The 26,624-nt window shown below is 37.6% G+C and overlaps 1 protein-coding gene across 3 annotated transcripts in view; it reads right to left on the minus strand.

The window, feature by feature from the left end:
- LOC128645441 (neurabin-1) overlaps positions 1-26,371 on the minus strand; it is an 824,161-nt gene extending 797,790 nt beyond the window's left edge. For all 3 annotated transcript variants that reach the window (XM_053698450.1, XM_053698449.1, XM_053698448.1), the window contains exons 1-2: positions 26,304-26,371; positions 24,388-26,120 (exon numbers count right to left, since the gene is read on the minus strand). In XM_053698450.1, coding sequence (XP_053554425.1) covers positions 24,388-25,944 — 1,557 coding nt within the window. In that variant the 5' untranslated portion in view covers positions 25,945-26,120; positions 26,304-26,371. The remainder of the gene's footprint in view (positions 1-24,387; positions 26,121-26,303) is intronic.
- Positions 26,372-26,624: the final 253 nt, after the last annotated feature.

The raw sequence follows: 26,624 nt of genomic DNA on the forward strand, positions 1-26,624 counted from the left end.
ACCTCTACACCTTTGTGTTACTCATTTTCCATTTCCCTTTGGTCGAATGACAGGGAATTATGGGTAGGGGAGTGACACTTAACAGCTTTGCTGTGGTGCTCTTTGCCTCCTCCAGCTGGCCAGGAGTGATATTCCCACTAGTAATTGAATGACGTTGTGGACTTTCCATATCCGGAAAAAAGAAATTTATCAGGTAAGCATGAATTTTGTTATTCTAGAATATATAACTTTTGATCTAAATCCAGTGAGTGCAGTCCCCACCTGAGAGATGGAGATATATACACATACACAGGGCTCAAAATTTCTACTCGCCATTGGTGAGTGGAAATCTAACAGTGGCGAGTGAAAGTTAGTGAGTGAATGTCTACAAATATTATCTAAATGGATACTATATATCCAAGAAAGGGCAAGGATATGGACCCCATGAGAGAGAAGGATGGGGGTAAAGAGAGAATGAAGAGAGGAGGGAGTGGATAAAGATAGATGATGGGTATAAACGATTTTTTTCCAGATCTGCTATGACCTCACATTAATGTCAACTCTCTCTGCTTTCTCTCAGTTCAACAACTTCCTTTTTCTATCCAGCTCGACTTCTCCAGAACCCTAGTTCATGTTGCTAACTGCCATGCATTATTTGTGTTAATTTATTAATGTATGTAGCATTATTTAAGTTACGGAATAAAACAAAAACAATATTAAAGAATTACTGCACAATAAGATGTTTAACATTGCAAATGGGGGGGTAGTGGTTGTGGTGTGGGCAGGGTAGTTGGTGGTATAAAAAGTGGCGAGTAACATTTTGGGCTGGCTAGTAGCTCAATGGACCAGTCAACACAGTAGATTTGCATAATCAACAAATGCAAGATGACAAGACAATGCAAAAGCACTTAGTCTGAACTTCAAATGAGTAGTAGATTTTTTTTATGACAATTTTAAAAGTTATGTCTTTTTCCACTCCCCCTATACCATGTGACAACCATCAGCCATTCACAAATGCATACACATACCATGTGACAGCCATCAGCCATTCACAAACGCATACACACTTATTCTTGCACATGCTCAGTAGGAGCTGGTGACTCAAAAAGTTTAAATATAAAAAGACTGTGCACATTTTGTTAATGGAAGTGAATTGGAAAGTTGTTTAAAATGGCATGCTCTATCTGAATAATGAAAGTTTAATTTTGATTGAGTGTCCCTCTAAGACTTCAAATTTTGAGCTGTATGTATGTGTGTATGTATGTGTGTATGTATGTGTATGTATATATATATATATATATATATATATATATATATATATATATATATATATATATATAAGGGCTCGACAAACCCAGGAGCCACTGGCTCCTAGAATTTTACCCCTGGCTCCTAACTTTTTGGGTTATTCTCCATATATCTATATACAAATTACACTGTCTGGCTCCTAAATATTCTTACTGGCTCCTAAATTTTAAACAGATTTGTCAAGCACTGAAAAAAAAAAAAATTATATATATATATTCCAAAGGAGGCACTCGCCGTGATACAATCAAATGTTTAATGAAGAGTGATTGTTTTCGGGGTATAATCCCCATCCTCAGAATTCCTGAAAAGAAGAGAGAAAGAGAGAGAGAGAGAAAGAGAAAAAAAGAGACAGAGAGAGAGATACTTATACACACACTGTGAATACGTTAACACTACGCGATTCAGGGACACGCCCCTTATATGCACACACAGTGCACACACACACACATATATACCTACATACACACACGTATACAGTATTTTACAAAAGTGAGTACACCCCTCACATTTTTGTAAATATTTTATTATATCTTTTCATGTGACAACACTGAAGAAATGACACTTTGCTACAATGTAAAGTAGTGAGTGTACAGCCTGTATAAAAGTATAAATTTGCTACCCACTCAAATAACTCAACACACAGCCATTAATGTCTAAACCGTTGGCAACAAAAGTGAGTACACCCCTAAGTGAAAATGTCCAAATTGGGCCCAAAGTGTCAATATTTTGAGTGGCCACCATTATTTTCCAGCACTGCCTTAACCCTCTTGGCCATGGAGTTCACCAGAGCTTCACAGGTTGCCACTGGAGTCCTCTTCCACGACATCACGGAGCTGGTGGATATTAGAGACCATGCGCTCCCCCACCTTCCATTTGAGGTTGCCCTACAGATGCTCAATAGGGTTTAGGGCTGGAGAAATGCTTGGCCAGTCAATCACCTTTACCACCAGCTTCTTTAGCAAGGCAGTGGTCGTCTTGGAGGTGCATTTGGGGTTTTTATGTTGGAATACTGCCCTGCAGCCCAGTCTCCGAAGGAAGGGGATCATGCTCTGCTTCAGTATATCACAGTACATGTTGGCATTCATGGTTCCCTCAATGAACTGTAGCTCCCCAGTGCCGGCAGCACTCATGCAGGCCCAGACCATGACACTCCTACCACCATGCTGGACTGTAGGCAAGACACACGTCTTTGTACTCCTCACCTGGTTGCCGCCACACAAGCTTGACACCATCTGAACCAAATAAGTTTATCTTGGTCTCATTGGACCACAGGACATGGTCCCAGTAATCCATGTCCTTAGTCTGCTTGTCTTCAGCAAACTGTTTGCGGGCTTTCCTGTGCATCATATTTAGAAAAAGCTTCCTTCTGGGACGACAGTCATGCAGACCAATTTGATGCAGTGTGCGGCGTATGGTCTGAGCACTGACAGGCTGACCCCCCACCCCTTCAACCTCTGCAGCAATGCTGGCAGCACTCATATGTCTATTTCCCAAAGACAACCTCTGGATATGATGCTGAGCACGTGCACTCAACTTCTTTGGTCGACCTGTAAAACCAGTGTATGGTCTTGCCCACCATTCTGCAGCTCAGTTTCAGGGTCTGGGCAATCTCCTTATAGCCTAGGCCATCTTAATGTAGAGCAACAATTATTTTTTTCAGATCCTCAGAGAGTTCTTTTCCATGAGGTGCCATGTTGAACTTCCAGTGACCAGTATGAGAGAGTGTGAGAGCGATGACACCAAATTTAACACACCTGCTCCCCATTCACACATGAGACCTTGTAACACCAACGAGTCACATGACACCGGGGAGGGAAAATGGCTAATTGGGCCCAATTTGGTCATTTCCACTTAGGGGTGTACTCACTTTTGTTGCCAACGGTTTAGACATTAATGGCTGTGTGTTGAGTTATTTTGAGGGGACAGAAAATTTACACTGGTATACAGGCTGTACACTCACTACTTTACATTGTAGCAAAGTGCCATTTCTTCAGTGTTGTCACATGAAAAAATAAAAAAATATTTACAAAAATGTGAGAGGTGTACTCACTTTTGTGGGATACTGTATATAAAAATAATATATCCCTGCATGATATGCATATTAACATAAAATCAGCATAAATTTGAAAACTTACTCATGACCTCTGCAACAAATTCTTATGTAACCTTTATGACAAAACAGTTGGGTACTGTGGCTTGACAAGTAACAGGGATTTACACTGGTTTAACCAGACTCTTCCTTCTGTTCCGAAAACAGTACTAAATATTTTATTGCCTATGAGACATCACAACTAGTTTTGAAGTACTTTTTGTTGTAGCTTTAAAGTATTAATTTTACTGTGCAACAGAAGTTTCAATTTTTCTCTGCCTGTTTTATAGTGCACTTAACCCTTTCACTACCGGGACTTTCAGGCAAAAACTTGCCAAAAATACTAGAAATTTTTTAGCAATTTTGCCATCACTCCATTTAAACAGAAAGAGACGTTTTTTACAACCCAAGGTATTGATCTAGGCCAATTTTGATATATTCCATGCCACCATTTCACCACCAACTGCGATCAAATAAAAAACTAATTGGTACTTTTTTCCACAAACTTTGGGTTTCTAACAGAAATTATTTACATACTGCTTGAGCAATCATGGCACAAACGTTTATAAAAAGTTTCTCTGGGATCCCCTTTGTTCAGAAATAGCAGACATATATGGCTTTGCCACTGCTTTTTGGTAATTAGAAGGCAGCTAAAAGCAGTTGTGCACCACACCACACTTCTATTATTCCCGTCAGTGAAGGGGTTAATTAGGTAGCATAAAAGGTTAATTTTGGCTTTAGTGTAGAGTTTAAATGGAGTGATGGCAAAAATGCTAAAAAATTTCTAGTATTTTTGACAAGTTTTTGTCTGAAAGTTTCCACTGTGTATCTGCACTCGCAATTCAAAGATAGTCAGCAACCAGGGTGCTCAGTCAAAATTTCAATAAGTATCAACAAGTAGGGACTGCACTTGCTGGATTCAGTTCAAATAATACGTTATTTATTCAATGGTGACGTTTCGGGGTATGCAAACCCCTTCCTCAGACCAAACACAGTGCACAAGAAACAAAGTGACTTTAAACCCAAATAAACCCCTCCCATCTTACATTCCCAGAAATTGCGCCAAAACCGTATCCATGGAGACCAGGTAGTTACCTGGCAACCATGTTACAGAAACAATTTAAGGCATTCAAATAACAGTGGTGTGATTATTACTTCCTAACTTTTAATAAGACAAAAAGAAACACCAGTGTGTAAACACTTATGTGTATAAAAACTGTGAAGACATCATGCTTAATATATACCTTTAAAATTCAGTATATCAAATCATATACAATATAGGTAAAATCATTTGAGTAAATATATAAACCCCTCTGCAACAACGTAGCTTATATGTTCAAGTTTACACACAAATCTGTGTATTATTCGGCACCAGATAATGTTAGGCTGTTTAGACACATAGTTACAGTTTGCGTGGCTAAATACAATTATTGCAAAGATGAGCTTCATATTTAGTGTTATAGAGAATAAATGTTATCATTTAATATAGACATTTAACCTTTGCTCAGTGAGTTAGGGATTAATGGAATAATCATATCGGATTAGGTATAATATTAGTATTAGTTACTCACTGTATATTATGAATTGCTGCTAATCGTTCCCCAGCTGCTGCGCTGTTCAAAGAGTCTGTAGTGTGTCAGTTGGGCGCAAGTTACAGACTCAGCCAATCAACGGCTTGTTTAGTCAACTGCATGGCTCATTAGCATACCGTGACGTCACCGGGCTTTGCAACTAGACTCTGTAGTAGCGTGGCTAATTTGCATAAGATAGGCATTGATCTAACAGGGGCTGTTTTTTCGTCCCTAATCGGTCCCGCTATAATCACACATATGGCATACAAGGTAAATGTTGGGCTCCAACATATAACTTATGAACTACGCTTGCAACATTAGGACACCACGTTAGCACTACAAAGCACATAAACACTGAGCGTAAACAGTATTGAAAATCACGCTCTGACAGGTACAATCTAAATATGCAAATTAGCCACGCTACTACAGATTGTACCTGTCAGAGCGTGATTTTCAATACTGTTTACGCTCAGTGTTTATGAGCTTTGTAGTGCTAACGTGGTGTCCTAATGTTGCAAGCGTAGTTCATAAGTTATATGTTGGAGCCCAACATTTACCTTGTATGCCATATGTGTGATTATAGCGGGACCGATTAGGGACGAAAAAACAGCCCCTGTTAGATCAATGCCTATCTTATGCAAATTAGCCACGCTACTACAGAGTCTAGTTGAAAAGCCCGGTGACGTCACGGTATGCTAATGAGCCATAGCTACAGTAGCTAAAAAAATAATGCTGTTCAACAAAGTTTAATCTTGTAGTTTTGTGCAAGCAAGGTTTTTCTTTCTTGGACGCAGTCCATAGAGATTGACATTATGCAATGTCCTTCGCACTGTCTGAGCGGTCACAGAAACTCCAAATTTTCATTGATAACCGGAGCAAAGTCTGAAGCACTTGCTTGTCTATTTTTCAGAGCTAGATTGTGCAAGTAGTACACTGTCCGTTGCGTCATTTTAGGATGACGGTCACTGCAGCTCTGATTATATATATATATATATATATATATATATATATATATATATACATATATATATACATATATATATATATATATATATACATACATGGCTTGAACTTTCCAGTGGTCCACTAGCCCTGGACGACTTTTAATTTTGACTTTTTTCCTATCTTTAACTTTGAGTGAATTATTCATTTTTTTTACCCTCTGGGCAAGTGGCTTTTAACCCCTGACTAGTAAACCACAGTGATATTTTTCCACCCTTGTATATATACTTATATACACACAGTATACAAAATAAGTGAGTACAACCCTGTGCAATATCACTTAAATGTCAAATGATTCAAAATTGTATCACCTCTCAATAATTGCGTTATTTCTAAGTTGACAAGTAGAGTATTTCCTCTTATGAGCAATCAAAAACAAATACTTTAGCAAGACTATACTGAAAATACAGGCCCCAAAGTAGAAACTCAATGCAACAAAACAATCCCCCTGTGATCACTGACATAAAAGTTAGATCATTGAAAAAAATGTAGTACTAATTGAAAACCCCTTTAACTCCTTGATTGCATCCCGCCTTTATATGGTGCAAATAATGACATTTGAAGTATACAAAAATACATTTTGTTTTATTTGTGTTATTTACAGGAGGTTGAAGAACGGAAGCTAAACAATGTGCCTCCATGAATAAACACTACTTGATTGTGAAATATCAAAAAAGTATTGTCCTTGAAAAAGACCCAAGTTTGGTCTGAAACAATAGATACAATAAAATGTATCACAGCTGATTTAAGTCCGGCATTACATAAATATTGTTTGGGCACCACACAATTCAAATGTGGAAAAACTTTATTTTTAAAAGGGACAGTCTATTCCAGAATTGTTATTGTTTAAAATTTATTACCCATTCCCCTGTTTTACATAACCAACACTATTACACTGTTATATTGATATACATTTTACCTCTGAAAGTTTAATTTTGATTTTAGTGTCCCTTTAAAGTGAAGGTCTATTTTCATGTGAAAGTGCCCGGTTTTCAAAAAAACTATTCAAAACGGGGGCACTTTCATTCATTAAAATTGACATTGCACCGTATTTTAAAAATACTTAACTTTTCTTCTGAAACGCTGGATCGCTGTTCTGAAACGATGACCCGCCTGCTTCTTCCTGGTTTACTTACCCAGCAATGACGAAACCGGCTTCCTCCAATCACGGCGTTGCCTTAGTCAACGATTCCCCCGTGGGGTTGCCGTGATTGGAAGATTCCGGAATCGTCATTGCGGACGTATTAAGAGGCTTGCGACGGGCTGGTGAAGTGCTGGAGCGGCTTCAAGAATAAAAGGTAAGTATATTTTAAGAAAAACGGGTGAAATGTCAATTTTCATGAATGAAAGTGCCCCTGTTTTGAATAGTTTTTTTAAAAAACGGGCACTTTCACATGAAAATTGACCTTCACTTTAAGCAAGGAAGTTTGACTCCATGAAAATTATCTTCTATCTCCTAAATTTTTGGATTGTTCAATACAGGTCTATATGCAGGATTCCTAAAACTGGTTTGGCTGGCTACTCAATAATTATGCTTGTTTCAAAATTAGAAACAAAAAAAATATGTTTGAGACATAAAAGGGCAATAATTAAAATAATGTAAAGCATTAGAGTGTTTTATTATTACCTGCAGTAAATTGTGTGTTTGAAATCCACATGTATTAGCACAAATATGGCTGTTTCAGTGATAGCTTTTACTGTGCACAGAGCATTCACATATGCCCCATGCACCCTAATTTAAATACCGCACTTGCTATGTCATCTGGTCGTGACCTGTCAGATGCATCACGGCACAAATATTCTCTATGCAGACACCGGGATTGAATGAGGATAAAAGCTATCACTTAAACTGGTATAACTTTTATTAGAAGTATTTTTGCTAATATATGTGTACTGCAAAAATGCTTCTATCCAAAATCAAAATACAATGACGTGCGTTTCATAATTTTGATTTTTACTGACCTGAAGCTGAACACAGTTTCTTAGCCAATCAGGGGCAGCGTATGTGCATAGCCACCAATCACCAGCAATGTTCAGCTCATTGCAGAAGTGGAACAAACGTATTTAACCCACTTTACAGCATTTTATTATGTCCCTTTAACACCAAAGCTGGAAAAATTTAGCTAAAAAGTGACTGTTTACATTGGACTGGCAGGCAGTAAAAACCATGAAAAGTAAATCTGACAATCACTTAATCTATTAAAACATAAATATAATTTTGACATTACAGAAATATGCAATTTCCTTAATACTTGCTGCAGCCAAAACGACTACCCCAATATACGAAATTGATCTTATGGTAGAGTATTCTTATCAGTGTTCTCCCTAGTACCTTTTTAACAGGTGCACAAAACGGATGATTTTAAATGACCACCTAGCTAAAATTGTAAATCTGTGCATATCCTAAAAGGGCTAATTGAGTAAAAAATAGCTTGCATAAAAAAATGTTTAAAAATTGCTGGCATGTGTTTTAAAATAATTTTCAAAAATAAGGAAAATTAGTTACAAAGCTGTGCTGTCTGGAGCAGCTAACTAACCCCCCCCCCCTTATCAGTGTTTAGACACAGACATTGGGGCCTAGTTATCAACGCGTCTACTTTACCTGCCTTCGCCGGTTCAATACGCCCGCCTAAGCTCGCCTACCATCGCCGCCGCAGACCTGACAAATTTCGCCTAAGTTATCAATAAAGCTGTCAAAAAGCCGCGCACCAAGTACGGGGCGATGAGCAGCGGATTGTGAGAGTTATCACTCATCTGATTTCGCTGCTCTTCGGCTTTTTTACAGCTTTATTGCTAGCCTGTCACTAAGCACCCACACTAACTACACTGTTTTACCCCCTATACCGGCACCCCCGGAGCCCCCCGCAACTCAAAGTTATTAACCCCTAAACCGCCGCTCCTAGACCCCGCCGCAACTCTTATAATTGTATTAACCCCTAAACCGCCGCTCCCGGACACCGCCGCCACCTACATTATACCTAGTAACCCTTATCCTGCCCCCCCTATACCGCCGCCCTCTATAATAAATGTATTAACCCCTATCCTGCCGATCCCGGACCTCGCCGCAACTAAATTGTTTAACCCCTAAACCGCCGCTCCCGGACCCCGCCTCAAACTATCTTAAACTTATTAACCCCTAATCTGCCCCCCTACACCGTCACCACCTATAATAAATTTATTAACCCCTATCCTGCCCCCCCTACACTGCCGCCACTGTAATAAAATTATTAACCCCTAAACCTAAGTCTAACATTAACCCTAAAACCCCCCTAACTTAAATATTAATTAAATAAATCTAAATAATATTTCTCTTATTAACTAAGTTAATCCTATTTAAAACTAAATACTTACCTTTAAAATAAACCCTAATATAGCTACAATATAAATAATAATTATATTGTAGCTATCTTAGGATTTATTTTTATTTTACAGGCATCTCTCAATTTATTTTAACTAGGTACAATAGCTATTAAATAATTATTAACTATTTACAAGCTACCTAGCTCAATCAGCCAATCAGATTTTTCCTACCTTAATTCCGATGGCTGATAGAATCCTATCAGCCAATCGGAATTGAAGGGATGCCATCTTGGATGACGTCCCTTAAAGGAATATCCATTCGTCGGTAGTCGTCGGGAAGAAGAGGATGGCTCCGCGTCAGCTCGTCTGAAGATGGCTCCGCTTCGCTCCGGCTGGATGAAGATTGAAGACGCCGCTTGGAAGATGACATCGCCCGGATCGAAGAATTCTTCAGCGCCTCCTGGATGATGACTTCTGCCGCTCCGGATCTCCTCTTCAGTTCCATCGATGGTCGGCTAGCTGAAGACGACTAAAGGTAGGATGATCTTCAGGGGGGTAGTGTTAGGTTTTTTTAAGGGGGGTTTGGGTTAGATTAGGGGTATGTGGGTGGTGGGTTTTAATGTTGGGGGGGTTGTATTTTTCTTTTACAGGCAAAAGAGCTGAATTTTTTGGGGCATGCCCCGCAAAAGGCCCTTTTAAGGGCTGGTAAGGTAAAAGAGCTTTGAACTTTTTTAATTTAGAATAGGGTAGGGAATTTTTTTTATTTAGGGGGGCTATGTTATTTTATTAGGGGGCTTAGATTAGGTGTAAGTAGCTTAAAATTGTTGTAATATTTTTTAAATGTTTGTAACTTATTTTTTTTATTTTTTGTACTTTAGTTAATGTAATTGTATTTAATTGTAGTTATTTGTAGGTAATTTATTTAATTAATTTAATGATAGTGTAGTGTTAGGTCTAATTGTAACTTAGGTTAGGATTTATTTTACAGGTAATTTTGTATTTCTTTTAGCTAGGTAGTTATTAAATAGTTAATAACTATTTAATAACTATTCTAACTAGCTAAAATAAATACCAAGTTACCTGTAAAATAAATATAAATCCTAAAATAGCTACAATGTAATTATTAATTATATTGTAGCTATCTTAGGGTTTATTTTACAGGTAAGTATTTAGTTTTAAATAGGAATAATTTATTTAAGTATAGTGTAGTGTTAGGTGTAATTGTAACTTAGGTTAGTTTTTATTTTACAGGTAAATTTCTCTTTATTTTAGCTAGGTAGCTATTAAAAATAGTTAATAACTATTTAATAGCTATTGTACCTAGTTAAAATAAATTGAAAGTTACCTGTAAAATAAAAATAAATCCTAAAATAGCTACAATATAATTATTATTTATATTGTAGCTATATTAGGGTTTATTTTAAAGGTAAGTATTTAGTTTTAAATAGGATTAATTTATTTAACAAGAGAATTATTATTTAGATTTATTTAATTAATATTTAAGTTAGGGGGGTGTTAGGGTTAGGTTTAGGGGTTAATAATTTGATTACAGTGGCGGCGGTGTAGGGGGGGCAGGATAGGGGTTAATACATTTTTTATAGGTGGCGACTGTGTAGGGGGGGGGCAGATTAGGGGTTAATAAGTTTATTATAGGTGGTGACGGTATAGGGGGGGCAGGATAGGGGTTAATAGGTATCATGTAGGTGGCGGCGGGGTCCGGGAGCGGCGGTTTAGGGTTTAATCAGTTTATTTAGTTGTGGCGGGGTGGGGGGGGACAGATTAGGGGTGTTTAGACTCGGGGTACATGCTAGGGTGTTAGGTGTAGACATCTCCCATAGGAATCAATGGGATGTCTGGCAGCAGCGAACATGAACTTTCACTATGGTCAGACTCCCATTGATTCCTATGGGATCCGCCGCCTCCAGGGCGGCGGATTGAAAACCAGGTACGCTGGGCCGGAAAAGTGCCGAGCGTACCTGCTAGTTTTTTGATAACTAGCAAAAGTAGTCAGATTGTGCCGAACTTGTGTTCGGAACATCTGTAGTAACGTAAGAATCGATCTGTGTCGGACCGAGTCCGGCGGATCGAAGCTTACGTCACTAAATTCTACTTTTGCCGGTATCTAGGGCTTGATAACTTAGGCGAATCAGCCTCGCCACAAATACGCTGCGGAATTCCAGCATATTTGAGGTTGACGGCTTGATAACTAGGCCCCATTGTATTTTAACTGAGTTCACAGCTTCTAGGCATGCTCCAACAGATAATCCCTATTCACTTCTGCATTTTACCAAAACAAAGGTGGTTATAGCTACAGCCATATAAGGAAATGTGTGGGGGGAGTTAGAGCTTTACAATTCAGAAACTAATAAGAAAGGGTTAATGGCGAGGCACTGCAGTATAAATTTGCAGGTAAAGTAATTAAAGTGCATATTATATTTTGTCTCTTGTTTTATGTTTTAAGCTAAAATTAGCTAATATTCAAAATGTTCATTTTTTTATTGCACAAATTATCATGATATACATTTAAGTTAAATTATTAAATTAATTTGTGCTTTGTATAGCAGAAAATGATATTATATTAGAAAATATACTGCCCCCACCCGGCTACTTCATAATGCCACCCGGCTTGCAACATTTTCTGTGGAGAACACTGCTTATGTTTATTTTAGGTCATGAGTAGCTTTGCCCTTCTCTCCTATGCATTGGAGAGCGCTACTTTAAAGTGAAAGTCAACAGCAATATGGACAGTGACCATCTCAGGGCTTATTTTCTGTTAAAATATATACTTCTAAAAAGGCTAGTACCCCATATAAATGATGCCGAATGTAAAATTATAATTTATGCTCACTGTCCCGTTAATTGATTATATAATGAAAGCGTTACTGCTTGGTATATCTAGCACTCTATTATGTATATACATAATATTTCAAGAAAATAATAATAATAAAGTGTGTGTAGTTCAAGAAATGGAGCCAAGTATCCCTTTACTCAACAAATCCAATTTTACAAATATAGGAGTTTGGGGGTGTTAATAGAAAGACTCCACCTGCTGGGAGAGTAGACCACTTTATCATATATTTCTCTATATAAATAAAAGCATCATTATCTCTGTCTGTATAAATAAAAGAACAATACTTAGAGAGTAATTGAAAAATAAAATTTAAGTACCTCTCTCCCACCCCCACCAGGAGTGTGATTTCTTAAGTTGTGTCTTGTTTACATAGCCTTTCAATATCCTATGCTACTGTACTGACATTTTCAGTATAGTTGGAGATTTCAATGGGCAAAAATTGGTCTTTTCAAATAACAAAATAAATATAAACAATGTAGTACACTTCAGCAGGTAAAATTGATCATTAGGAACACATTTAAAGGGACAGTGAACTGTAAAGCTTTCTCCCCTTTAACTTTCATGGTTCAGGTAGAGCATGCAATTTTAAAAAGACATTTTTAATTTACTTGTTATCAAATTTACTTCATTCTATTGATATTTTTTTTAAAAGCATTCCTGAGTAGACTCAGGAGCAGCAATGCCCTACTGGGAGCTAGCTGTTTATTGGTGGCTACACACTAGGGCTGCAACGATTATTTTCATAATCTATTAATTGGTCGATTATTTTGTCGATTAAACATTGTTTCCTATATTTAAAATAAAATCCACATACTGAGTGTTACAAATATAAATTTCAGACTAAAACTTTACATTAACACACTGTTTGTCTAATTTTTAAGCAGCAGAAAACATTTTCATATTTAAGCAAAACAAAACCATGAACTGTTTCAAAAGAGGTTGAACTAGAAAGTGGTAGACTAACACTGTTGATAACATTCTGTTATTCACTCTTTCAGAAAATTTGCATTGAAATGCAAAATGTCACCATGTCCACATGCTCCTGGCTGAGGCTGGCTCTCTTTTTGCAAGCTATTTTGCCTGCAGCAGAGAAGAGGTGCTCAGATGGTGCTGAGGTGCTTGAGATGCATAAGTAGGGTTTTGCCAATTTCGCCAAAGTGGAATATTTATGTTTTTATCTCCACCAATGCAAAGTGTTTTCCTCCTTGGCAAGGGGCTTCTCAATAAAGTAAGCCTGGACTTAATTCTAGCATAAAAAAAATCTTAAAATTCTATATGCAAATGGTAAATAACCAGCTACAAGGTTAGGGAAAAAATATCTAGTCCGCTCTTAAAATCAGATATATACTTATAGAGGTTAGATTTAGTACATATTACAATTAATTAAAAAAAAAAGTCAAAAGCGCCAATGACTATATATCAATAGCCATTTATCTATACAGTACATATAATCAGTAATAGCAAGCAACCTGCTAATAATTGTGCCATCAGATAATAGTGCAATCAATTCAAATAACTCCCATCAATCTAGGGCTAGGTATAAATAACAAGCTCAGCACTATATAATGCAAAGCATAGTCCCACATCACCTGATTTAATATAAGCAATCCAAATGATGACTATTATTTCAGGGTTGCGCATAAGCCAGGAGTAGTTGTAAACTTATACTGTCCTGAAAAAAAGTGAAAAGTAAACGTCTGTAGACGTCCTTTATGCTAAGGGCATAACCATAAAACATAATACCATGTGCAGGAGCTCATTGCAGTGAAGCCGCTGGTGATGTGCACAGACCAACTAAAATTATGAGATTCGTTGACAACTATTTTCATAATCTTTTATTATCAATTACATCGATTAGTTGTTGCAGCTCTACTACACACATATGCCTGTTGTCCTTGTGCCTGTGTTCAGCAAGTTCCCAGTAGTGCACTACTGCGCCATAACTGAATTAGCTATGTGTACACATACACAAATTATATGTAAGCAACAATGCAATAATAATATGCTCTAACACATTAGTTCATTTTCCTTTTGTGACTTTATATGTCCCTTTAAACTTAACAAATGTAACTTGAGTAGTTGTGTTAATACAACAAACATCTCAGTATGTGACAGTTCAATATATGATCTTATAACACATCCAAATTTGTAAAGTTAATGAATAACTGCTTGCAGAACACACCTTACAATATGCATCACCATACTCCACTGTTTAGGATAGGTTAATGGTTTAAAAATAGTTCCTGTGCAAAATCCTAAAATTACAGGCTGTCGCAAAAAGCAATTCTGCAAATAGAACACTGGCTGAAAAGACTAAATCAATTAAAGTGTGCAAGACTTGAATCACATTAAAGGGACAGTCTACAGTCCAGGCCAAAAGTTTTGAGAATGACACAAATATTAATTTTCACAAAGTCTGCTGCCTCATTTTTTATGATGGCAATTTGCATATGCTCCAGAATGTTAAGAAGAGTGATAAGATCAATTGCAATTAATTGCAAAATTCCTCTTTGCCATAAAAATGTACTTAATCCCCAAAAAAACATTTCCACTGCATTTCAGCCCTGTCACAAAAGGACCAGCTGACATCATGTCAGTGATTCTCTCGTTAACACAGGTGTCAAATTGACGAGGACAAGGCTGGAGACCACTCTGTCATGCTGATTGCGTTAGAACAGACTGGAAGCTTTGAAAGGAGGGTGGTGCTTGAAATCATTATTCTTCCTCTATTAACCATGGTTACCTGCAAGGAAACACGTGCAGTTATCATTGCTTTGCACAAAAAGTGAGTCACAGGCAAGGATATTGCTGCTACTAAGATTGCACCTAAATCAACCATTTATCGGATCATCAAGAACTTCAAAGGAGAGAGGTTCAATTGTTGTGAAGAAGGCTTCAGGGTGCACAAGAAAGTCCAGCAAGCACCAGGACCATCTCCTAAAGTTGATTCAGCTGGGTGCAGAGCTTGCTCAGAAATGGCAGTAGGCAGGTGTGAGTGCATCTGTACGCACAGTGAGGAGAAGACTTTTGGAGGATGGCCTGGTGTCAAGAAGGGCAGCAAAGAAGTCACTTCTCTCCAGGAAAAACATCAGGGACAGACTGATATTCTGCAAAAGGTACAGGAATTGTACTGCTGAGGACTAGGGTAAAGTCATTTTCTCTGATGAATCTCCTTTCCAATTGTTTGGGGCATCCGGAAAAAACCTTATCCAGAGAAGAAAATGTGAGCACTACCATCAGTCCTGTGTCATGCCAACATTAAAGCATCCTGAGACCATTCATGTGTGGGGGTTGCTTCTCAGCCAAGGGAGTGGGCTCACTCACAATTTTGCCTAAGAACACAGCCATGAATAAAGAATGGTACAAAAACATCCTCCAAGAGCAACTTCTCCCAACCATCCAACAACAGTTTGGGGACAAACAATGCCTTTTCCAGCATGATAGAGCACCTTGCCATAAGGCAAAAGAGTTAAGTGGCTTGGGAAACAAAACATCGAAATTTTGGGTCCGTAGTAAGGAAACGCCCAGACCTTAATCCCATTGAGAACTTGTGGTCAATCCTCAAGAGATGGGTGAACAAACCCCCCCCCCCGCCCCCACATATTCTGACAAACCCCAAGCATTGATTATGCAAGAATGGGCTGCCATCAGTAAGGGTGTGGCCCAGAAGTTGATTGACAGCATGCCAATTGCAGAGGTCTTTAAAAAGAAGGGTCAACACTGAAAATATTGACACTTTGCATAAACGTAATGTAATTGTCAATAAAATCCTTTGACACTTATGAAATTCTTGTAATTATACTTCAGTATACCATAGTAATATCTGAGAAAAAGGTCTAAAAAAAAAAACTGAAGCAGCAGACTTTGTGAAAATTAATATTTGTGTCATTCTCAAAACTTTTGGCCAGGATTGTTTTTTTTTTTTTTTTTGTTTTTTTTTTTACAATGATAGATAATGCCTTTACAAGCCATGCCCCAGCTTTGCACAACCAACATTTTTATATTAATAAACTTTATAACCTTTAAACCTCTAAATTTCTGCATGTTTCTAAGCCACTACAGACAGCCTCTTATCACATGCTTTTCTATTAGCTTTTCACAAACAGACAGGGCTAATTAATGTGTGTTATATAGATAAAAAGGTGCTCACCATCGTTGAGTTGTGCAGGACACAGGACTAACTGGCGAAAATGCAATTCAATAGATAATAGCCACGAGATAAGGGGGCTGCCTGCAGTGGCTTAGATACAAGGTAATCACATCAGCTAGGTAAAAGGTTTACACATTTAACCCCACTTACTTATATTTTTATTTCTCCTCCAAATGGCTCTAAAGCCCACCCGAAATGTAGGCTGAACGTTCTAATCACCTATGCAATTCCATTCACCAATAGCAGGCCAGCAAGGATCCTCTAATTTGAATATTTAGAATATTTGTGTCTCCTCAAATTCCACTGCAATATGAGGGCAATGCTAAAATTATTAAAATACCACAATAATCCTTGCTCATATCTTAGAACAGACAGTCAAATAAATATATCCAAGGAGTAGTAATATTTTGGGCTTGTCCTTCAATTTCATGTAAACAAAGCGGTATGTACAAGAAAAGTTATTCTTCTACCTGTGGTCATGAAAGTACCAGGTAATCCACAAAACTGCCTGAAGTTCAGTGATCAGCTGCTGCATGCACACTACTCCACTGTGCATCACTCCTCACACCAACGCTTTGTACTCGACGCTGCAAATAGCCCACTGTCTATGAGCTACTGCAGCAGAGACGACTCTTCTGTATAGAGATGTGTGCTCTCTGTGTTAGGGAATACTCAGGAGAGAAATCACCCGATGCTGTAACAAGTCCAGGTCTCAAATGTACCAGAGACCTCACAGGCCAAGGCCAAATCCCTCCAGACCAGGGAATATAAAAAAACTTTAAGTGGACCAAATCGGAAGGTGCCCTGGCTAGAGGAGTTATGCAGGAACAAATGATAGTGGAGCCGGTACTTCTTACATATAAAACATATGAACATTATTGTCACATAATAAAACCAGAGTATAAGGAAAATAAAGTTCATATGTTTTATATGGAATAAGTGGCAGCTCCACTATCATTTGTAATATGAGGGCAAACACATGCTCTCTGACAATACCCCGCACTCCAGGTTTGTTTATCCGCTCCGGACCAGGATGGATGACGCGCCAGCAGGCCCCAAAGCTGGACAAGCTTGCGCATGCGTGGGTTACAGTGAAGACAGAATGCACGTGCGGGCGCCCATAACTGTTCTACCTAGGTAGAACCGTTTGATATAACATACTTAATGAGGATCTGGAGGGTTTTGGCAGGATAAAGGATTTTTTTGGAAAAATGCAGATAAAAAAAAAAAAAAATTACTTAAAGTGAATGTAAACTATTATAAACTGGTGCGTGTTTTTAAATATACTATTAAAAATAGGGGCACTTTCATTCATAAACGTTTACATTGCAGCATATTTTTACAAATACTTACCTTTCTCTTCAGCAAAGCCGGATCGGCGATTCCCTGCCCGCTTCTCATGCTGTACTTACACAGCAATGACGAAACCGGCTTCCTCCAATCACAGCGTGGCCTCACGAGATGGACGCTCTGGGGGGTAGCCATGATTGGAGGAAGCCGGTTTTGTCATTGGTGACGAAATTACAGAGAAGCTGTGGGCGGGGGATCGCCGATCCGGCTTTGCCGAAGAGAAAAGGTATTTGTAAAAATATGCTGCAATGTAAACTTTCATGAATGAAAGTGCCCGTTTTTAATAGTATTTTTAAAAACCGGGCACTAATTCATGAAAGCTGACATTAACATGTTATTTGCAAAGTAAAATTTTATGTCAAACAGTTTGCAAACATGTACAGTTTTTTTTTTTTTTTTTTAGGTTTCCTATTGCTTTAATATAATTATGTTGGTTATGCAAAATTGGTGAATGGGTAATAAAAGGATTATCTTTCTTTTTAAACAATACAGCCCTTGATTCTTATCTTGGGAGTATTGTCCAGTGCAACTGTAACACAATAATGCCTGTAAAAAGTTTAAATAAATATATTTTACAAAATAATTCTTTATAGATTGATTTTTTTCATAAGTAGGCAGTTCATAAAACAAAGTTCAAGCAAAATGTATATTGGGTGCCAGTCTCAGATCCTTGCAGGAAATTATTGGTGCATAGGGCTTACATTTTAATCCCATTCTTCTAAAAATGTTAAAGATACATAAAGTTTTTTTTACAATTAAAAAAAAGCATACTTTCTCAAAAGTCCCAGGATTATAGTCCAAAAACACCCATATACCCCTGCTAGCTTCCACCAACCAAACCTAATATGTAGCTTGGTGAGACTGGACACACATGATCCAGTCTCACCAAGCTACCTTTTAGGTGTGGTTGTGTGTGGTTCTCATAGGGATGGCCAAGAGTTCCTGGCTCCTAGAATTTTAACAAATTTGTTGAGATTTGTCATAGTCAAAACTTGTAGCAGGAACATACTTACCTACAATACAGATGACCTCTATTTTATTAGAAAGCTTGACAAATGCCAGGAACCCCAGTTCCAGCATTTTTACTTTTGATGCCTAACACTTTGAAATATACGACATATTATTACTATTCTCATTTATTTGTAGAGCAGCAACAGGTTGTGCAGCGCTATAAAAACGCAGATGCAATACACAATGGCAACATTTACAAAATGATATTCAATATGAATGGGTATAATGGGCCCTGCCCGTGAGTTGTCAGCTGGTGTAGATTACTTTGCATGAAGGTGATACACAGGAAAGCTGGGCTTGTGACTTACTCCTTGCCTGGCTCCTTAAAGTGAAAGTAAAGTTAACCTATTATCTCTTTATCACTGCAAAGTAATCATAAAATAAACTGAACTTTAATTCATTTTTTTAAATCTTTTTCTGACATTTGTTATTTATATTTCAATTGTTCCGTAAACTAACCTTATCCCTCCACCTGCATCAAAAAAAAAATTCGGGTAGTTGTGACGATTTGATCCGTATCTAATGGATTGGTTCCCCCATTGGCGTCTAAGACGAACTAATCTACTCCCACTTGTTACATCGCGCATGCGTGAAGTCTTAAAATCGCCGTTAGTCTATTTGCGCGTGCACACAAGCCGCATGCGCACTAGCAAACAACGATCGTCATCGTTCTAAAGCAGAATCTGTTTTGGATATTGCTGTATTAAAGAAAGTTATAAGAACGGAAATGTTATTGTGATACATATTGCGCATATATTACGGCATTATTTAATTTATTATTCTTTATTTCTAACATGTAATGTTTATACATGTTTTGGCCAAGTACCGTTTCATTTATTATACTTCTACATTTGCAATCAGATTTAGAATCAATTACGGAATAAACATAAGAGGTTGCATGAAAATAATAAAATTGTTTAATTTAATGAATTATGTTATTTTATTTTAGTTTTAACAATCACGAACGCGCACGCTTACTAACGCAAACGGGGGTTGGGAGCGCAACAGACAGAAAACAGGAAGAAAGCGAGGGGGAGGAGGAAGCTGCAAAAAGACGCTCAAAGTAAATGTTATATTTCATTTGGGATTGTTTTTTCAAAAAAATAAGTTAGCGACTATAATGTTTGGCATAATATAATATGTAAATCGGATTGATTAGGCTAAAACTTTACTTTCACTTTAAATGGACATAAAAGTGGGGGGGGGAGCAATTGATCTAATTAGAACATTTTATTATTGCACTTTTGCTTGCCGATAACTCTGCATTTAACTTCTGCAAAATGCTTAAACACCGTCAGCTTCAGAGCAGCAGTGCACTACTGGGAGCTAGCTGAACACATCTGGTGAGCCAATGACGAGACAAATATGTGTAGCCACCAATTACAAGTTCCCAATTGTGTCATGATGCTTCTAAGCCTATCTAGATATATTTTTAATAAATGGTAAACAAAGTAAATTTGGTAACAGAAGTAAATTGAAAAGACTCAATATTGTATGCTCTATCGTGTTGTATGTAGTTCCTTACATAGAGGTATACCCAAGTAGACTCATATGCACTCTATGGCAGCAGTGATTTCAACAATGCTATAGTGCTCTACATGGATGCATCTATGTAAGGAGCTAGGTAAACTTTAACATAGGATTCCAAAAGAAATTAATAAAAAAAAAAAATGGAATGCTTTCTCTGAATGATGAAATGTTAATTTTGTCTTCTGTATCCCTTTAATACAAAGGAAATCCAAGGTATCGAGCATATTTGCAAGGAAAAAGAGAACCATTTAGATCAGGTCTTCACTTATCGTGGGTGCTAAAGGGCCCCAGTTCCTAAAATGCTGGATAGAAATTCAGCACATATCTGAACCAAAAATATTGTCTGGCTCTTAAAAACTTGTAACTTTCATATAAATCAAAAGCTGATCTACATTTTTCTACATAATCCCATTGTCAACTGCAATACTCCGGAGCTTCAGCAGGTCAGTGTTTGGTGCTTCTGCACAGACTTGTTTATTGGCTACAAAACTAAAAGTTAGATAGCCCTTGTCCATATAAAAAGTTTGGAGTTTTGTTTTCCCGGCATCTGTGAATTATCAAACCCCACCTTTCATAGGTTCTGTAGTCAGACCTCAGATTAGATGCAATGTCTCTAAAGCCTTGCACAAGCAACATATAAAAAAAAAAAAAAAAAAAAAAAACACACAACACTCAGAGCAGAACACTGGCCCTGCAGTCTCTAGGTTAGCCACAAAACCACTAAACCACAAATCAAGCCACATAGCCACTGAAGAAGACTTCAGATAAGACCTTGCAGCCCTCACTTTAATAACTTTGTGCCGTCTCTCAAATATCACATGTAAGGCCATTATTTCCATATATAATGAAAAGTTGAACACAGGCTCGGTTTGCTGCACTCCCAGACAATAGAGAATACGCACCACCAAAACTGTGTCATCCACTCACTAGTCCCTCTTAGAGCAGTGTCACATACGCCCGTTAATTTTAAATAGATTTATCCAGAGACTCAATTTAACTGTCCAGTTTAATATTTGGCTTCTGGCAACCCTAGAAGTAAGCCTTATCCCCACGGTTAATAAAACAAAAAGTACATATCCCTCGCCAAAAACTCTACACCCATTTTAATTGATTTTATGTCTACACTAAACTTCATAAAAATGAATAGCGCCCCCCTCCTCCAATTGATTTGATAGAAAGTAGAGCAGTAGATCAAATTTTGAAAAGCTTAAAAAAGTGGTGACACCAGCAACAGAATGAAATAAAAACAAGTAACAATAAGTTTCCATCTATAAATGGAACTCTTTAAATACTTAGGACTGACTTAAGTAAAATTCACAAAATTATAGCTCTGGGAGATTTTATGTACAAGGCAGTTACTTGAGTCTAGTACAGTGCTTTCCGAACTGTGTGTCGTGACACGTTAGTGTGTCGGCTGCAATGTGTAGGTGTGTCCCTGCTTCAACACTAATTTCTTTTAATTTACATTTTTATTTTTTTTTATAAATTTTGTTTTTTTACTTTTCCGCTTGCCTGCTACGCATATCACATGGTTGACACGTGATTGATACCTAGTGGGTCAGAGATCATCTTAACCTATTGGCACAGCTCAGTGGGAACTGAAACTATTCCCATTGGCGGCACATTGGCTCCTGACTGCACATGTAGTCTCCTCAATCGCCTCATGACTGTATGTGTAGTCAGTGAGTGGGACAGCAGTGTGTTTGCAGCGTGGGAAGTAGTTAGTCGGACTCGCAGAGCTCTGAGGACAGTAGCTTAAACGCTGAGCTGGTCAGAAGTCAAAGTGTTGTTTTTTTGCAGCTAGCTCCTAGTAGTGCATTGTTGCTCCTGCTCTTGATATATGGATAGGAAGTGGAAGCTTAAAAATGCGAGTGTCTTTATCTAATATTCCCATTAAAATTGTAAGTAGCTATTGGTGTGATTACATTTTTTTTTTATTCTTGCACATACATACTGTTACTTGTAAATATATTTTGATATTATATCATTTATGTATGTGTCCGTATCTCTTAAATCAGCTTAGTTAAACCTCCTGTTTGCTAGTACAACTGAATTACTGTGTCGCAAAATTATGTAGGTCTAAAAAGTGTGCCACCAACATGAAAAGTTTGGAAAGCTCTGGTCTAGTACATCATCCAGACCAGTGCTGTCCAACCTTTTCGTTATGTGGCTGCATTTTTGCAGATTTACATACTAGTGAAAATGTCTCACTGACATCATGCAGTAAATACATTCCATTCCTAGCTTCCAAAATTTGAAAACCTACTCTTTTTAATGTACGATGGTTAAGGTAAGAAAGTAACGTCACTTTAAAACTATATAAAACTCTAATATAATTATTTCCAGAAATGAACTTACAATACTGAATGTTTTGTTTTCAGAAATGTGAAAAGTGTGTGAAGCTTTAAGACACAAGGCTAAAAAGTTTGCAAAACAAAAATGGAAATAAAATAGGGTTACCATAGAAACACTCCGGCAGCTTAAATTTGCGTGGTAAGAGAACGCAATGTTCTTTTCAATCACAGAATTAGTTTTATCAAATTCCCCAAAGCTTGCAAATGCAGTATGTTGGTTTACATCTGATATGAACATCTGAAGACATTTACTATCACAAATACTTCTATTTCACATGAATCAAAAACATCCTAATACAATAGCAACACCATTTAAATTTACTGGATACAAAATACAGTAGAGTCATTGTGTTTTTCCATTCTCTGTATCTTCACAAGGTTATGTAACAAACTGTGAAATGCAAGTAAATGAAGCTGTATGGTAAGCAAAGGAATTTAACCAATATTTGATCATAATTTAGTAACTGATGGCACTCAAAACCAATCAAATTGCCTTTTCTAAATTACATTTACAACTCAAACTCCTAAGTGCAAATAGTAACATATAAAGTATTTGTAAGCAGTGCAGGTCATATTTGGATTATCAAATACACATTATTCTGCTTCCCTGTGCAAAAAAAAAAAAAATAATAGTATAGGTATGTTTTGTCTATATAGCAGATTCAAATTGTACTCTGCAACCGCTTAGTACTTGTCATGTTTTCCCAACAAATTATTCAGAAATTATCCTCTCCAGCAAGGAAAAACAAATCAGTTATACTATGCAGTCTGTATCAGCTTGTTATCAAACATATTTACGGTTAGCAATATGTGTTGAAAATCTAACGTGCTCTTAACACTAGTGGGTCCCATACATTTGCAACAATTGATGATGATGTTGCACTGAGAAAATAGGCCACACAAAAGTGAACTCATGAATAACAATGAAAATAAATTAAAAAATATAATTTAAATGACTATACAAGCTAAAAGACACTCCAATCAGTATAACCATAAAGCTAAAAGTGCAGGCCTTGACTGGGGTAGATGCAGATATCCAAGTTCTCTTGTGATCAAGAGGAGGACCAAGAATCACAGCTCTCTGAGACTGTTGCAAATAAACACTCTTTATTTTACCAAACAGAGTTTAATAGCATTACTTAAAAGGGACAGTAAAGTCAAAATGTAACTCCTTCCCGCCATTAGGACGTTCCATGCTGTCCTAACTGCATTGGGCTTTAGTGCAGCTAGGACAGCATGGAACGTCCTAGTTGTTTGGCTGTACTGAAGCCATAGAAGCTTCCTGAATGTGATAGTGGGCTGGAGGGGGGTCTAGCATCATAGGCACTCCCCCGTGACACAATTGCATGATTTAAGTTTTTAAATATTTGTTTGTTTAAGATCCGATGTAGACAAATAAGTATCGTCAGAAAAGGGTTAATGGAATGGATAAAATACAACATTTTGAACAACTTTCCAGTTTACTTCAGTTATGAGTTTTGCTTAGTTCTCTTGTAATCCTTTGTTAAAGAGTAATACTATGAATTCAGGAGCATGCATTTGTCCTTATCCATCTGAAAGAAGTGTTTGCAAAATTGTTTAGAGCAATGTTATACATAGTTAAAAACACTGCTGCCGTAGACGGCTGTAGACATATGCACACTCCTAAGCTCCTACAAGCTAACCTAGGTTTATCCTAAGAAAAGGATATCAAGAGAACAAAAATGTCATAATAGAAATAAATTGGAACGTTATTTAATATTATGTGTGTCTGAATCATGAAAGTTTAATTTTGACTTTGTCCCTTTAAAGAGTTACTTTCACTTAACTTTAAAACATTTTGCTTTAGTACTTTGAAAACAAATTTACTGCATAAAAATTGACCAAAAATAGTATTTAACAATTTTTCATACCTTAATTGGAGCAGAGGAAAATTTCACTTTTCGTGTAGGTGCAGGGTCGTCTTCTTCAGAAAGTCCAGGTATTTCTTCATAATCACTACCATATCCATATTCACTATCTTCAGATTCCAATATATCCTTACACTCTTCCATTTGATTATCTACATCTCGGTCATCATCAAAAGCAGCATTTTCTATCCCAAAAGAACTGGTGTTATATCTTATCGTATCCTTCTCCTTGCTAATTGGTTCTTCAAATTCACTATCATTTTCCTCTTCACTATCCATATCCTCTTCTGCCTCATCCGCTTCTTTCATACTAACATCTGCAGAATTCGTAGTTGGAAATTCTTCAAAACTTGTCTCACTTTTTTCTATGAGATCAGTCTTTTCTAATACTGGTATTTGGACATTATCAGAAAGGAATCGTTTCTGTTCTATAGGCTTTATGTCATCAAATACATCATCCTTCAAGTCCTCATCACTTTCTGAGGATTCATTCTGCAGCTCCACAAGTTCTGCTCTCACCATTGCTACCTGAGATTTTTCAGATGTTGGACAAACTGCTTTATGTGGAAATGCATTGTTGTTGTGAAGAGTAGCCAAGTAATCTTCAACAGTAGTATTTTGTGCATGTGTTTCAGAATCAGAAGTATGTTTGTTTTTTTGCTCCTCGTGCTCAGAAATATGTTTGGTCCCAGAATTATTATTATAAATTACTTTATCTGTCAATGTGACGGGTTCACTTACTTCAGAAGACAAACTATTTTGTCTCAATTCTTCACCAGATTTTGCAAAGTCTCTGGATTCCTCCACATCACTGTCAGCAAGAAAACTTTCCAATCTCCTAGATATAGGCCCTGCATTGAGAGAGGAAGATGTAGAAGAGGATGAGGATGATGATGATTTGTAACTTAGCTGCCTGGTATCTTCAACCTTAGAAACAGGAGAGGTGGCATTTACCACCTTGGAAGAGGAGGACCCTGTGGAGATCAGGTCAGAAGTGGTACCTTCTACTTCAAATGAATTACTTTTTCTATCTAATCTATTCACTTTCTCTTCTTTAGTGGGTGAAGACCTGTCAAAAGTCGTTTGGCGATTGATGTTTCTTTCAAACAGTTTTCTGGTTTCTGAAAACTTCTCTGCTAAGGAAACTTTGTCTAGATCCCCATCCTCATTGGACCGATTATTTTTTTCAGGAGACTGATGATCAGGGCTTGTATTCAACACATTATTCGTTTGCACACTCACAACAGAAGGGCTAGTTGGGGATGGAGGAAGGTCAGCTTTAATTAATTTGTTCTCAAGCTGATTTTCACCAGGGGGAGATCCCATCTGCATGAACAAGTTCTTAATCTTATGAACTCTATTTCCATAGGAGGCCCTTCCACGGGTAGTGTCTGCTGGGGCTCCATTAGTGTTTAACTTCAAAGACACAGGCTTTGGAGTAATCTCAGGCTTTACACCATCAAATGAACACTTGATGGCATGGAAATCGGATTTGTAAGCGTTTCTGTGTGGAGACGCACTTCTTAGTGTCCTCTCTCCTTTCCCTTCAGTTTTCATCATTTTCGTATCATAAACTGTGTCTCCTTGATGAAAAAACTGATTACAGCTCACGCTTTCTTTACATGGGCAACCGGAATCATAAGAATCAATGCTCTGAAGAGTTCAATCCTAAGTAATGAATCACCCCTCCGCGCTCAGCTGTCTGTCTAACGTCGTTGCCTCAAGAAACCCATATGCTGAAAGAAAAGGAAACATTATACAGTTAACAAAACTTTTCCACGACCTATTGTAAGTGTTAAAATCGTGTTTAAGGGGCGTTAAACGCAGTGCGTTTTATAGTACGTTGCGCAGCTACAAAGAAAGTTTACACTCTCAGCAACGTATATATCGATTAGAAAGTTTGTTTTTCTTTTAAATACCTTATTTTGTCAAGCTTTGTTTTGCTCTGTTAAATTGATTAACCGCCGCAGCCCGGTCCGCCCAAAGGTGTGGGGAGTGGACTAGTTCTGTGAAAGGCAGATGCGAAGAGCCAATCAGAGAGTTTTTTTAAAAAAATGACCAACAAGTGCTAGCGCGCATGCGCATCCTGATCTCGCGTTCGGCTGCAGCAAGCCACAGAGTTCAATTCATGAGTGGATTTAAAGGAGTAGGATGCTGCGTCTCTTGGCAGGGGAGGAAGTAGTGATCGTGTCGTATACAGTTTCCAATTGAATCCTGTGTCTCTCCTAGCTATTGAAAAG

This window comes from Bombina bombina, chromosome 1, assembly GCF_027579735.1.
Source record: "Bombina bombina isolate aBomBom1 chromosome 1, aBomBom1.pri, whole genome shotgun sequence".
NCBI lineage: Eukaryota > Metazoa > Chordata > Amphibia > Anura > Bombinatoridae > Bombina > Bombina bombina.